Source organism: Myodes glareolus, chromosome 23 (genome assembly GCF_982192425.1).
Source record: "Myodes glareolus chromosome 23, mMyoGla1.1, whole genome shotgun sequence".
NCBI lineage: Eukaryota > Metazoa > Chordata > Mammalia > Rodentia > Cricetidae > Myodes > Myodes glareolus.
Genome location: NC_142048.1, coordinates 3,311,360 through 3,325,278, shown reverse-complemented (window position 1 = coordinate 3,325,278; position 13,919 = coordinate 3,311,360). Strand labels below are relative to the sequence as shown.

The window sequence follows — 13,919 nt, the reverse complement described above, 5'->3', positions numbered from 1 at the left end:
CTCCAAAGGCGGGGCCAGCTCCCCAAGTTTGGAAGCAGATCTCCAGGCACTGGGCGGAGTCTCCAGGGGCGGGGTCAGTCTCCCAGGTAGGATGGGAGGGAGTCCTGGGTGGCAGAATTGAGGACAGGGACTCAGAAGAGCTTGTCCTTCATCAGGCCATTCCGCAGCGGCTTCCTGGGGACCGGAAGTCAGAACAGATTAGTTTGGGAACCATATGCTTCCCTCTCCCCGTTGAATAACTTCCCTTCCCCTACTTCCTCCTCCGTGGGGCCCCTCTTCTTCCCAGGTAGGGTCCCTGCCAAGCAGCGCTGCGAGGTTTGCTCCCTGTCTCCCACTCAAACCATCCCTGCTGCGGTCCTGTGTGCCTGCCATACCCCCCCCCCCCAGAAAAAACGCCCTTTAGAATATTCAGAATTTCTGAGAAAGGTTTGGGGGTTCACCAGTGCTGGGATGGAAGGCATACCTATACCTAGACCACGCTGGGCATATGCTCTACAGCCCAACTGTTTCCAAGACCCAGTTATAGGGAGGTTTTTTATTATTTATTTATTTATTTATTGAGATAGGGTCCCTTGTGGTCACAGCTAGCCTGGAACTCCCTTTGTAGAGCAGGTTGGCCTCAAACTCATGGAGATCACCTACCTCTGCTTCCCCCACGCTGGAATGACTAGAGGCCTGGTCCACCAAGTCAGGTGCTAGAGTTTTTTAATTTATACAGTTAAGTTTCATTCTCTCTGACTCTCACAGAATGGCAGCCTGGTGCCTAAGCAATTCTTGCAGGAGTTCTGGCCAGACTGAGGTTTCCTCAAGAAGGGACGATCCCAGCAGTTTCTGCCCTTCCCCTCCTGTGGCTGGCAGGGGTCCCTGGTGTTCCCACGTGAGGCAGTGCAGGTGTCTGCAGAGGGGCAGTACCCTGGGAGCTGCATTTCCAAACATTTCTCTATACGTGAGTTCTGCAGCAAGAGGGCACTTCCTGGTGTCCGATTTGTTTGCCTCTCCCTCTTAAGCCTTGTAGAAGCCTCTGGAATGTTCTAGAAGCTTTTTCAACATACCCTACCATGTCTTCACAGACCACATTAAAGGTTACACTTCAACACACCCCAAATGAGACTCCTAACAGACCCCTTATGTCTCAGCACATGCAACCTGACCCTGAACCCCATTTAACAAAAACACTAGTTTGAGCCATAAGCCTGAAGTTCACTGATTCTCAGTCTGACACTCTCCCATGCAAGTTGTTCCACTTGGATTTTTCCTTTGTTTGGTTTTGGTTTTTCAAGATAGGATTTCTTAGTATCTATGGAGCCTGTCCTGGAACTCGCTCTGTAGAACAGGCTGGCCTGGAACACCCAGAGATCCGCCTGCCTCTGCCTCCTGAGGGCTGGGATTAAAGGCATGCGCCACCACAGCCTGGCTTCCACTTTGATTTTGAGGTTTTGCCTACATCAGAACAAGACAAACTAGCTTCCACCTGTGGCTCAGTCACAGCCCTGGCAGAGACTTCACACAAGTCCCAGGCCCCTTGACAGATATGGTGCTTATAGTGAGAATGTGTCCCACAGGCTCCTGTATATGAACACTGGGTCCTCAGCTGGTGGCGCTGTCTGGGAGGATTAAAACATGGAGCTTTTTAACCAAACAGTGGTGGTGCAAACCTTTAATCCCAACACTCAAGAGGTAGAGTTCAAGGCCAGCCTGGTCTACACACTGAGTTCCAGGACAGCCAGGGCTACACAGAGAAACCCTGTTGAAAAACCATACACACACACAAAGTGCAGATTTTCAGGAGGAAGTCTTTGAGATCTTTAGGCCTCACCCAATGTGAAGTTTGCTCTCTGGAGTTGAGGGTGTGAACCCCAGCTCTCTGCCCTGGCTACCATAGGGCTTGCTGCCATGACAGAGGCTTAGGAAGCAGCGACTCTATTAGAGCTGGAAGTGAGATCTTTTGAACCATGGCTGTAAGAGCTAAAGCTATGTCTTAAGTTTTAAGTGCTGTGCTTGAGAGACCCGTAAAACAACGCCTCTAACCTCTGAGTCCCGCTTGCCCAAGAACAGATAACTTTCTGGAATACTGGGGGCTGGTTGTTCACGTAAGATCGCAAGCCATATGTCCTCACTTCAGTACACAAGATTGGTTGTCCCAGCTGCACAGGCTGTGACGTCCATCAGGATGTGTGCTTCCCCCAAGTGTGTAGCCTTGTGGGGTCTGCCTTTATAAGCATCAACTAATAGATTTGTGACTATTCTCTGGGAACCCCCAGTATGGACCTAGCCAATGTCCATTGTCCTGGATGGTATTGAATAAAGTTTGCCTCAAATTTGGCTCCAAAGTTGTGTTAGTGGTCTGCTTCTTGCCCGGTGAGATGGACAGTTTCTGGTGAGCTGTGATGGAGACCAGCATCATGGCGGTGATGCAAGTCTTTCCTCAGGGTCAGGACACAGAAGCTGTGGTCCAGAGGGGTCACCTCCCGTGTGGCACCGGTTTTGTAGGCATGAAGGGGCCATGGGCAGCAGCTGATAAGAGGCCACAGTTGAAGGCAGAGAGCACGCCACACTGAGGCCATGGGAACAGAGCAATGCAGAGCACACCCAACATGAACTGAGACACACTGCGTGTGGAAACCCTTTAAAGCCCAGATCGTGAGTGAATCCCAGATTGGGACACTGAGGTACACTGTGGGAATGTGGTTCTGTTCTACTTTGATTGTGTCTGGAGTAAAAAATGTTTAATTTATTTCTAGTTTTACAGGAGTCACAGTTTGGATAATTTAAAGTGTGGTTGAACTAAAAAAAAACACTAAATAATTTAGTAAAAACTAAATTAATTAATTTAATTTAATTTTGTGTGCATTGGTGTGAGGGTGCCAGATCCGCTGGAACTAGAGTCACAGACAGTTGTGAACTGTCAAGTGGATGTTGGGAGTTAAGCCCGGGTCCTCTGGAAGAGCAGCCAGTGCTCTCAACTGCTGAGCCATCTCTCCAGCCCCAGAGTGGTTGGACTTTTAAGTGACGGAATTTTTGTTTGTTTTCTGAGACAGGGTCTCACTTATAAGACTTATAAGACCTGGGACTCACTCTGTAGACCAGGCTGGATTTAAACTCACAGAGATCCGCCTGCCTCTGCCTCCCGAGTGCTGGGATTAAAGTGTGCGCCACTATGCTTACCAAGTGATGAAATTTCTGAAGACTGTGGGTCTTCTCAAAGTTGGACTGTGTTTTATACTGTAACATCAACATGAGATCTTGAGGAGAGATTATGGTTTACTACTGATGTGTTGTGTGTTAGGTTGGCAAGGACAATTGTACTGGTCTTTTGTCACTGACACAAACTGGGGTCATTGGGACGAGAGGACCTCAACTGAGAATAGGCCTCCATCAGAGTGGCTTGTGGGCAAGTCTGTGGGCTCTGTGCAGCAGTTTCCTGATGTCTACTGTGGGTGGCTCCACCCTTGGACAAGTGGTCGTGGGCACTGTAAGAAAGCAGGCTGTGTGAGCAATGGGGAGCAAGCTGATAAGGTCTGCTCCACTTCCTGCCCTGACTTCTCTCTTTGCTCAGCTGGGACTGGTATGTGGGAGCCACCTCTCCCTCCTCCCGCAGTGGCTTTAGGTCAACATCTCATCACAGCAAACTCGCTATGCCTGGTGATAGCTCTGTCCTCAACACTCTCTCTGTAGCCACAGACTTGGTTGGAACTAAAATGTGTCTACTTATTTGTCTTTCCTTCTGTGGTTGAAGCTGTGCTGGAACTGAAAGGAATCCTTCTGCCTCAGCCCCTGAGTGGATACTGGCCCAACTCAACTCCATTACTTTTTCAAGAATTTAGGTCCATGCCATGGTTAAGAGCACTGGCTGCTCTTCCAGAAGACTCAGGTTTGAGTCCCAGCACCTACATGGTAGCTCACAACTGTCTGTAATTCCAATTCCAGGAGATTGAACACCCTCCTCTCCCCCTGTGGGAGTCAGGTGTGCAGTAGAGAACCGGCACACAGGCAAAGAAACAGTCATCCAAACAAACTAAATGCACAAATCATTTTAAAAGAACAACTTAGGGGCAGGGCCTTCCTTTAAGCAGCAGTTCTCAACCTGTGGGTCATGACACCTTTGGGGGGTCGAACGACCCTTTCACAGGGGTCACATATCAGATATTTACTTTAAAATTTGTAACAGTAGCAAGATTACAGTTATGAAGTAGCAACAAAAACAATTTTAAGGTTGGGGTCACCACAACATGAGGAACTGTATTAAAGGGTTGCAGCATTGGGAAAGGTGAGGAGCACTGAGGAGGGAGACCTCAGAGGCGAGTTCAGAGAACTGACTGCCCTTTCAAAGGATTTGGGTTCAGTGCCCAGAACCACATCATGGCTCATAACTGTCTTTAACTCCTTCTGGGATCCGTCACCCTCCTCTGGCCTTCTTGGCTACTGCACACACAGGGTACACATACACATAAAATTAAAAAATAATTTAAAAAGTTAAAAACAAAATAACTTAGAGCCAACAAGATGACTTGGTAGGGGAAAGGTGCTTGTAGCCAAGTCTGGTGACCTGAGGTCAGTCCCTGGGGACTTGACCACAACTGTCCTCTGACCACCACACAGCTGCTGGGCACGTGCCCCAACCCATAAGAATAAATAACTTTAAAAATAGATGGCTTCCTCTTCATTCCTTAAAAAACAAAAATGAGGGGCTGCAGAGATGGCTCAGCAGTTAAGAGCATTGCCTGCCCTTCCAAAGGTCCTGAGTTTCAATTCCCAGAAACCACATGGTGGCTCACAACCATCTGTAATGAGGTCTGGTGCCCTCTTCAGGTGTGCAGGCATACACGCAGACAGAATATTGTATACATAATAAATAAATAAATATTTTTTTAAAAAGAAGATGAATTTGTTTAAAAAAATGATTAACTCATATCTCTTCCTTTGTTGCCAGGGTCTGGCTGGTTTGTACCTTCTGGAACCTTCTACAGCCTCCTGCCCTTGCTTGCTCAATGCCCACATCTCTTCATGTTGTCTCAGAGGTGCTGTATGTCCTGAACCTGCTGAGCCAACCCTAGACCCGCAGGTTGAAAGGGCAGGTGGACAGAACCTTGGCCCGGGCTCTCCTTTGGGCTGGAGGTCACAGTCTGGTTAGTTGCTCATTCCTTCCATCCTCGCTAGCAGCAGCTCCCAGCCCTGACAAGCCTTGCCTGCTGTCTTATGCCCACCTCAGGCAGTTTCACTGTGGGGGTCCCTGCATTCTAGGGTCTCGCGCTTGTTCTTAAAGGAGGAGCTGGGACCGAGACCCAGCGCCACTCACTCAGCTTTGCAGGGCTCAGCGGTCTGAGCTTCCAGTGCGTCGTATTCCCTCAAGTCCTCCAGTTCACGCATCTGGCCAGTTAACACTTTGGCTGCGAAAGCCACGATGTACTGTGGGAGGAGAAGACACCCGTGAGATGATAGGTCGCAAGGCTCTTTGTATCCGTACATAGACCCCTTCCATGCCTGAGGAGGACCCGTGGGGCTGACTCACCAGGAACCAGTAGACATTCATGACCGTGAGGAGCAGCAGCAGTGTGTTGAAGAAGAAATAGTATGGGATGTCGGGCACCGACTGCAGGCTGCAGTGGCAGGTGACGTACAGAACCTTAAGCGGGAACCAGTAGAGGCGGAACCAGAACCTGAAGGGAGGGGCCAGTCAAGTAGGCTTGGGAGAAGGAAGGGCAGGCTGCCCTCTTGCATTCCCTTCCCTGACTGTCACTCATCTACTGGAATCCGCTTGGCCTGGCAGCCCCACACTTTCCCATTTCCACCACCTCTGTGCGGCCAGCCCCACCCCTTCCCAGCTTAGCACCCTATTTCTTCCCAAGCTCCACTCACCTCACCAAACACCAGCCCCTCCCCAATCTGGCCTGGCCCTGGCTGAATGTAAGGTTCTAGACCCTATGTACCACCCTACTAAACCAACCCAATCACAGGCCCCTCCCATGCATGGCTCCACCCAAGTAAGCCACACCCTTCTCTTCCCTGGCCCTGCCCACAGCCCACTGAGCCACGCCCCTCTCACCAGCAGAAGCAGAAGCTGAGGCAACCCAGGTTGGCCACCAGCCCGTGCAAGCGGTGGTAGGCGCCACCCCTGGCTTTGAAGTAGATGTTGAGCTTGGTGAACTCCAGCTGCACGTCGCTAACGTCATGCAGGAAGAACACGAGGAGGCCTACATTGTGGTACCTACGGGGTGGGGACAATCAACCAGGACTACGGAGCCCGGGCCACACGGTGGGTTTTTATTAACTCATTGTGTTTGAGTGTGTACCTATGTGAAGACCTGCAGAGCCCAGTAGAGCGTGTCAGAGCCCTGAAGCATGAGCAACCCGACATGTCACCAGAACTGAACCAGGGTCATTGGCAAGAACAGCACATACATTGTGGCTGGAAGGACGGCTCAGTGGCTAAGAACACTGGCTGCTCCTGCAGGGGACTCGAGTTTGGGTCTGAGCACCCACATAGCGGCTCACAACCACCTGTTGCTCCAGTTTCAGGGAAGCCCATACACGTGGCTTTAGTGCTTGCTACTGTTTCCTCTGTGTCTCTCTGTGTGTGCATGCCAGCACCTGTAGAGAGAGGACAGTGACTTAAGGGCACTCTTAGCTATAGACCGTTTCTTTGCTCCTTTATTGCACTGGATCAGGCCTCACTTTTCAGTTTTGTTTGTTTATTTATTTATTGTTTTGTTTTTTCGAGACAGGGTTTCTCTGTAGCTTTGGAGCCTGTCCTGGAACTAGCTCTTGTAGATCAGGCTGGCCTCAAACTCACAGACTCCGCCTGCCTCTGCCTTCTGAGAGCTGGGATTAATGGTGTGCGCTGCCACGACCCGGCAGGCCTCACTCTTATAGTTCTTGCTGGCCTGGAACTCACAGAAATCCTCCTGTCTCAGCCTCTGAAACATAACTTAGTTTTTTTTTTTTTCTGTTAGAGATAGAGCCCTACAGTAGCTCAGCCTGGAACTCTGCAATCCTCCTATCTCAGCCCCCTGAGAAGGTGGCAATACATGTGGGCCTTGAACACCAAATCTCCTCTGTTTCTGGATCCCCTGTGAGTAAGCCCATGTTGGCCAAGGGTCCATACAGGGGAAAGCAGGATGGCCCAGTGGGTAAGGGCACTTGCCATCGAGCCTGATAACCCAAGTTCGACTCCAGGAGGAGAACCAACTCCCGGAAGTTGTCCTCTGACCCCCACACAAGCTGCAACATCCATGCCACCCTCCAAAATAAATAAATAAATGTCAAAGGAATTTTAAAAGGGGTGTCACACAGGTCTAGGACCAAGGTAGTGGACAGCGGGTGAGGGAAGGGTCTCTGGGTTCTTCTTACACACCTGCTTCCTGAGCCCTCCTTGCTCTGGCCCCATCCAGCCCCAGGCCCTTTGCACATATTGCCTGCCCACTCTCTTGATGACCTCACCGGAAGGCATAGGAAGAGGCGATGAGAAGCAGGGTGACCACATGATGCACCAGCATGACTATGGAGTCCTTGCGCCAGGTGTCCATGTACACAGTGGCATAGATGGAGTGGCAGTAGAAGCTCCCCTGCAGCAGGTAGGCGGTGGCTATGTCCCAGGGCACCGCCATGCCCGACCTCCAGGCTGGGAAGAGCCACGTTCATGGTCATGTTCAGACCTGTCCCCCAAGACCTCCCAACACAGCCTCACAACAGCGAGTGTCCTCTGAATGTGGGGTGGCCAAAAGTCTGTCTGCGTGAATGTGTGTGGCACCTGCCGGTTTCAGGGCCCTGTGGAGGTGGGAGGACGTGTTCGGAAGTCAGTCTTCTCCTCCCACTCTGTGTACAGTGAGATTTTGCTTGTGTTTTAATAAGTAAAGCTTGAAGATCAGAGTGCAGAGCTAAGTCACTAGAAGCCAGGCAGTGGTGGCCACACCTCTGATCCCAGCAGCCACACTAGGTAGCCACAGAGGGTGGGCAGCGGTGGTGCACGCCTTTGATGCCTGCGCTAGAGAGGAATATAAGACAGGAGGAGACAGGAGCTCAGGGCTCAGTGTGCAGTCAGGCTGAGGACAGGATCGCCCAGCCTTGGCAGAGTGAGAGCTCTCTAGCGGCTTGGCTGCTCTGCCTCTCTGATCTTCAGCTTGAACCCTAACATCTGTCTCTGGGTGTTTATTATTCATGCTACATCTATGGGTCCGAGGGACCAACCCAGGTCCCCGACTTGGCAGCACCTTTCCCGGATGGGTCACCTCACTAGTCGTTTGGTTTGTGAGTCAGGGTCTCATGCAGACCAAGCTCACCCCAAAATCTGTGTAGCAAATGATGACCTTGAATTCACAATCCCCTCCCCCCCATTTTCTGAGTGCTGGGATGGCCGACCTGTGGAGATGCCACACCTGGACGGAACCCAGGGATTCTTGCTTCTAGGCAAGCTCTCTACCAACTCCCGAGCCCCATTTTGCTTGCTTGTTTTTCGTTTGCTTGTGTTGTTTTTTGAAGGTCTCTTATGTAACCCAAGCTGACCAAAGACCTACTCATAGAAATCCTCCTGCCTCAGTCTTCCCAGTGCTGAGATAACAAGTATGTGTCATCATGCTGGGGCCCAGACAGACATGGCTCCTACTGTGATGCCTGACCCAGGATATTCGCCCTGAGTGGCTCGCTGTTGCCAACATTCTCCTCTCCAGCCTCCCATGTCTCCAGGCGTATCTGTTCTCTTTCAGACAACTGTGTCTCCTCCCAGTGAACCCCCCCATCTGTGCCTCTTCCTCTCCCCTGCTGCTGAGTTCAGGGCTCCTCAGTACTCTGCCCACCAAGTCTTCTGACTCTGTCTGGGCCTTTGTGACACCCACATCCCCAGCTGCTCAACCCCAGCTTACAGGCAGCCACTCAATAGAAAGCCTGAGAGGACTTGTGGGTCTAGTAAGCTGACTGTGGGCAGAGATGCTCACCCGCTGCAAATGTTTGGTAACCAGAACTCCATCCCTAGAACCCTCAGAACAGTGGACAGAAGTAACTCAAATGCTGGCCTCTGGCCTCTGTCTGGCATTCTGGAGGCTGAGGCAGGAGAAAGCTAAGTTTGAGACCACCCCAGGCTACATGAGACCCTGTATAAAATCCCCAAAAGACCCACAGGAAGGCTCAGTGGGTAAAGGCGCTTGCCACCAACACCGATGACCTAAGTCTGACCCCAGGCCCCACAGGAGGAATGGAGAGAAGGACCCCACGTGAAACCTTCACACGCTGCACAAACAGTGGTACACAGGCGTTCTCGCCACACTGACATAAAAAGAGAAAGAAAAACCCCCACAGCACATTTATCTCCTCTTCCTCTAGCTCATCTACAGGCTGCCTCTCAGTCACCTCCATCATGGTCCTCCACCTCCCTGATCCCTACTACCCCCCCCCCTTATGTTTTCTCTTGCCACTTGCTATGATCAGACTGGCTGTCCCATGAAGGGTTTGGGGACCTCTTCCTAGCTGTCCCTAGCACAAGCCAACCTGGCACTTGTACAAGTGGATGTGGGCGTGGCTCAGGAGTAAAGAGCCTAGGATCACACCAGGGAAGGGTGGGGGCGTGGCCAGCAGTCACACGCTGTCCAGTATGCAGGAGTCACTTTGCTTCCAAGTCCAGAAAAATACCCACAAAAAAACTGTGGGTGCCCAATAAACTCTCAACACTCTAACCAAACAGGAATCTAATTCAATCATACCACTGAGTTACCCATATAAAGTCAAACTTAATAACAGCCAACACCACTCGTTTTGAAATTCAAAACTCCCATGGCTGTGGGAGCAGTGGTGCACGGCCAGTCTCAGCACTCAGGACACTGATCGGGGTGCCTCCAATTTTAGGCCATTCTGGACTACATAGGAAAAAAGATTGTGTGTGGTGCTCTCTATGTGGGCAACATCACCGCAGCACCTAGCTGTGCCCCCCAGAGTCCTCCCAGCCACATGGGGAGCATCTATCTCTGCACCTCTCAAGACTCTGCTGACTCCCACATTGTGGTCCCCAGCAAGGAGCCCCCCTCCCGCCTCCAAACTCTGCACACGTTCACATTCATGAATTCCCACCCTATCTATCTCATGTGAAACTCCAACTCCAGCCAGGAGTTGCCTTCATGAGCCATCTTGTCATACCTTTGCACAGGTCCCTGCAGGACCAGCTCGAGTAGGGGCCTCTTCTGACCACACTACTCCCAGGGTTCCATGCCCACCCTTACCTTGATATCAAGACTTCCATAGAAGTATCTCATTAGGGCCAATTCAGAACATGTATGGGCACGCACACATGCACGTCACGATGTACATGCGGCAATCAAAGAACTTTAAAAAGTGACTTCTCACTTTCCGCTGAGTCCCAAGGCAAGAACTTGAGTTGTCGGCTTGGCTGCAAGCACCTTTGTCCCAGCCATCCTGCCAGCCCCCTTTTTAAATTGTTTTTAGCAGAGTCCTCTGCACTGGTCCCTAGGATGCCTACCGTAGAAGACAGAGGGTGGGTCATGGAAGAAAGGATAATGGGCACCCAGGAGCAGGTAGGCACAGTAGCTCCAACAGCCCAAGTAGAAAAGAAGCTTCCAGGCGCTCTCAGGTAACCTGGCAGCATCTCGAGGCTGCAGATGACACCGCTTGGCCAGGGGCTGTGGAGACACAGTAGGTAGTGGTTGTTGGGGGAGCGCGATGCTCCTCCAGGGGAGAAAAACAAGGCCCAGGGACTCGCCAGTCTCAATGGCATTGAGAAAGTTGGGCCCCTGTGCCCATCTTCTGGGGTAACCAGAGCCCAAGTGTGTGGCCATGAAGGGCTAAACATAGCACCCAGCTGTCCTGTGTGGCCTGGGAGAGGGAAGCTGGGCGGCGGGGGGAGGGAATGAGGGATATGACATTGTCCAGGCTTAAAGCAATGGAGCTTAGGGAATCTGCAAGTCGGGTGCTCAGGTTCTAGCAGAAAATGGGGGTGTTTCAGGGAGGGAAAAAGGGGAACTTGAAAACTCCCCCACATTGGGAAGAAGGCAGGAGAAACTAAGGATAGGAAAGAGCCTGGGAGGGAAAACTGGGGACCAAAGGCTGTGAAGGTGTTGAAGGGGGAAAGGTGGGAGGCAAGCTGATCTGGGGGACATGGAGACGTCACAGGTCAGTGGTGTATGCCTATTATCCCAGCTTGGGAGGCTGAGGCAGGAAGACTGACGTGGATTTGAGCAGCCTGGGCTTCAGAGAGACACTGTCTCAGAACTACAAAAATGGGTTGGAATGGGCCGGCTAGAGTCCAGGAAGGCCCCAGGAGCTCCAGCACTGTGGGCCAAACCCAGCCCCCTTCTTCCCAAGGCTGAGGGGGCCAGAGGAACCCAGAGCACCCAGCAGTTGTCATGGAGACAGCCAGAGCCCAGCTCTCGTAACCCCTAGCAACCAGGCTGCTGCCAAGTTGAGCTTGGAGAATGGGACAGCCCCTCTGCCTGTTTCTAGGGGAGGAGGAGGGTGGAGAGTGGAAGTGGGGTGGCCTCAGGCTGCCTCAAGGACCTCCAGCATCCCAGTTGGGCGCCAGGAGAGCACACTAGCCAAGGCAGATGGGGACCAGGGCTGCCCTGGGGTTGGCCCTCATTCTTGCCTCCTCTCTCTTCAGCAGCTTGAGGCTGAGGTCGCTCCCTCCATTAGTTGACAACAGACAGGGTGGGCTCTGGAGCTGGACAACACCCTATCTTGACCTAACAGCCTCTTCCTGCCAGCAGAGAAAGGTCCCATTGTTGGCACAATGCTCTCTGTTCCCGCACCCTCTGCCACTTCCAGTCAGATGGGGGCGGGATGTCCCCAGTTAGTCCTCTGGAGAGTATCCATCATGGTACTGGCCCAAATGCCACAGAGACCGCCCCCCAAGGAGGAATGAGGAATAGGGTCAGGTGCCAATGTCATCACTACCAGGGTCATTCTTCACACCTGGGCGGTGGCCTCTTCAGTCTCCAGAAACAGTATTTTGATCATCGCCCCATGGGGGCGACAGAATAGAACACTGAAGACACAGACAGGGTCATTCCCAAGGTTGAGCCCCTGGGTACGGCCCTTGATACACAGGTCTGTGCCATCCCTGCTTCGGGGGTGGTGGGCACTCCAGACAAGGGCGGGGCATCGACAGCACAGATACGTGTAGACACAGCAGCTCCCAGTGACGCACAGCTCAGGTGACCACTGGGCACCTCGAGGCCTCCAGTGCAGAATCTGGGTTCCCTGGTCCCCAGGTCGGTTTCCAGAAGGTTGACCCTTGGGTCCGCAACAGCATAGATGCTGTACGGAGGGGATTGCCCTAGATTCTATCGAAACTGCCCAGGATAGGATGTGGATCTAGTTTCCTTGCATCCATAACACCCCACGCCACATGGGATTCCCAATCCATCAAAGTGTCACCCCAGTTCAGTGACACCCCCGCACCCACCCCGCCCTGTTGCAAAGGGTCTCGGGATAGCCTCTGAGGTCCCGATATGCAAACCCAGGCCCCCCACTTTCCAGCGGCCACTACAGACATAGGGATACGTGAGAAGCGGCCCCACTCACTCTCCTGCATGCAGTTCACAAGGGCCCCCAGGTCGCACTGACCCGAAAGAGGCGCGCGGTGGCCACGGAGCGCAGTGCGGTCCAGCCCAGAGCGCACAGTGCGGCCAGGAGCAGCTCCGGGGCAGCCAGGTGCGCGTGCTCCGCCAGGCCGCGACGCGCGAGTCCCCAGCCGCAGTCCCCGCAGCCCCTTGCCGCTGCCAGCACCGAGGCCCAGCTTCGTTGCAACATCTGCGCGTAGCTAGGCATGGGCTCTGGCGTCTCAAGCCCGGTGGTCGTTGTCGCAGCCGCCATGCCACCCGCTCGCCCGCCGCCGCCTGCACGCTTCCGAGCCGCAGCGCGCCCCCGCGTCACGCGCTGCAGCCAGGCCGGGGGCGCGCAGGCCCCCGCCAGTGCAAAAGCGGGGGCGTGGCCGACCCAGACCCCGCCTCTCATGATGCCGGGTACCACCCCTTCTGCTCTCCTGTTGTGGGACCTAGTAGTTCCCAAGCTCTGGGTGATCTCTCCTCCGCTCAGTCTGCGACTATCCTGGGGTTCTTCTGCGGTCAAGATGGCTCAGCAAGTGTGAGGGGGCCTGCCACCAAATTAATGTCCTGAAGTTGAGGATAGACTGAGTCTAGCAAATTAGCCTCTCACCTCCACCTATGTGCCCACTCACACAAATAAATGCAATGAGACATCCCCCCCACCAAAAAAAAAAAAAATCTGCCCACGCTTGTGTCCTGACCCACCCTCCATCCGCTGGGCTCAAGCCTGGTCGGTTTCCTCTACTCTACTGATTCCTCCAATCACAAGGCCTCCTGAGCTGATGATAGGGTCTCAAGGTGCAGCTGGTGATGTCCTTGAACTCCTGATTTTCCTGCTTCAGCCTCTGAGTGCCTGGAAGGCAGTTATGCACCACCATGCATGGTTTATCCATTGCTGTTTGCAAGGGAAGCACTCCACCAATGGCGCCATGTCCCCAACCTCGTGCACAGGCACACGTGGTGCATGTACTCACATGCCAAGTTATCATTTTGGAGGTCAATATAGATGTCTACTATCTTTCTCCACCATTTAAAAACTGTGATGTGTATGTGTCTGTGTGCACCTGCCACATAGGTCTAGGTTCAGAAGGCATAGGGCCCCTGGAGATGAAGTTCCAGGCTGTCGTGGACTGGATGGACATTGCTACTGCGTTCAGAACTCCAGTCCAGTCCTCTGGAGGAGCAGTGCGTGTTTCTATTCACTAAGCCACCTCTTATTCAAAAAGATTTAGTCATTTTGTGTGTTTTACCTGACTAGTGCCAGGAGGCCAGAAGAGGACATCAGATCCCTGAACAGGTTGGGAACTGGACCTGGATCCTCCCCAGGAGCAGGCAGTGCTCTGAACCACTGACCCACCTCTCCAGCCCATGCTATAG

At 52.8% G+C, this 13,919-nt stretch overlaps 1 protein-coding gene across 1 annotated transcript; it reads right to left on the bottom strand.

Annotated features, from left to right (window-relative positions):
- Positions 1-33: 33 nt before the first annotated feature.
- On the bottom strand, positions 34-12,847 carry Cers1 (ceramide synthase 1). Its single transcript, XM_087900881.1, has 7 exons — positions 12,562-12,847; positions 10,460-10,619; positions 7,438-7,618; positions 6,044-6,205; positions 5,510-5,657; positions 5,297-5,406; positions 34-174 (listed from the first exon to the last, which is right to left on the bottom strand). Exons 1-7 carry the CDS (start codon positions 12,808-12,810, stop codon positions 132-134), a joined length of 1,053 nt encoding a protein of 350 aa, XP_087757007.1. The 5' UTR covers positions 12,811-12,847; the 3' UTR covers positions 34-131.
- Between the last annotated feature and the right edge of the window lie 1,072 nt (positions 12,848-13,919).

Bases quoted from the DNA above. Each gene is read 5' to 3' on its own strand.
- Cers1 (XM_087900881.1), bottom strand. From the start codon at position 12,810: ATGGCGGCTGCGACAACGACCACCGGGCTTGAGACGCCAGAGCCCATG. The intron at 10,620-12,561 runs GTCAGTGCGACC...GTGTCTCCACAG, and splicing joins CCACCGCGCGCCTCTTTCGG to CCCCTGGCCAAGCGGTGTCA. The intron at 5,658-6,043 runs GTGAGAGGGGCG...CCCTCCCTTCAG, and splicing joins CTCAGCTTCTGCTTCTGCTG to GTTCTGGTTCCGCCTCTACT.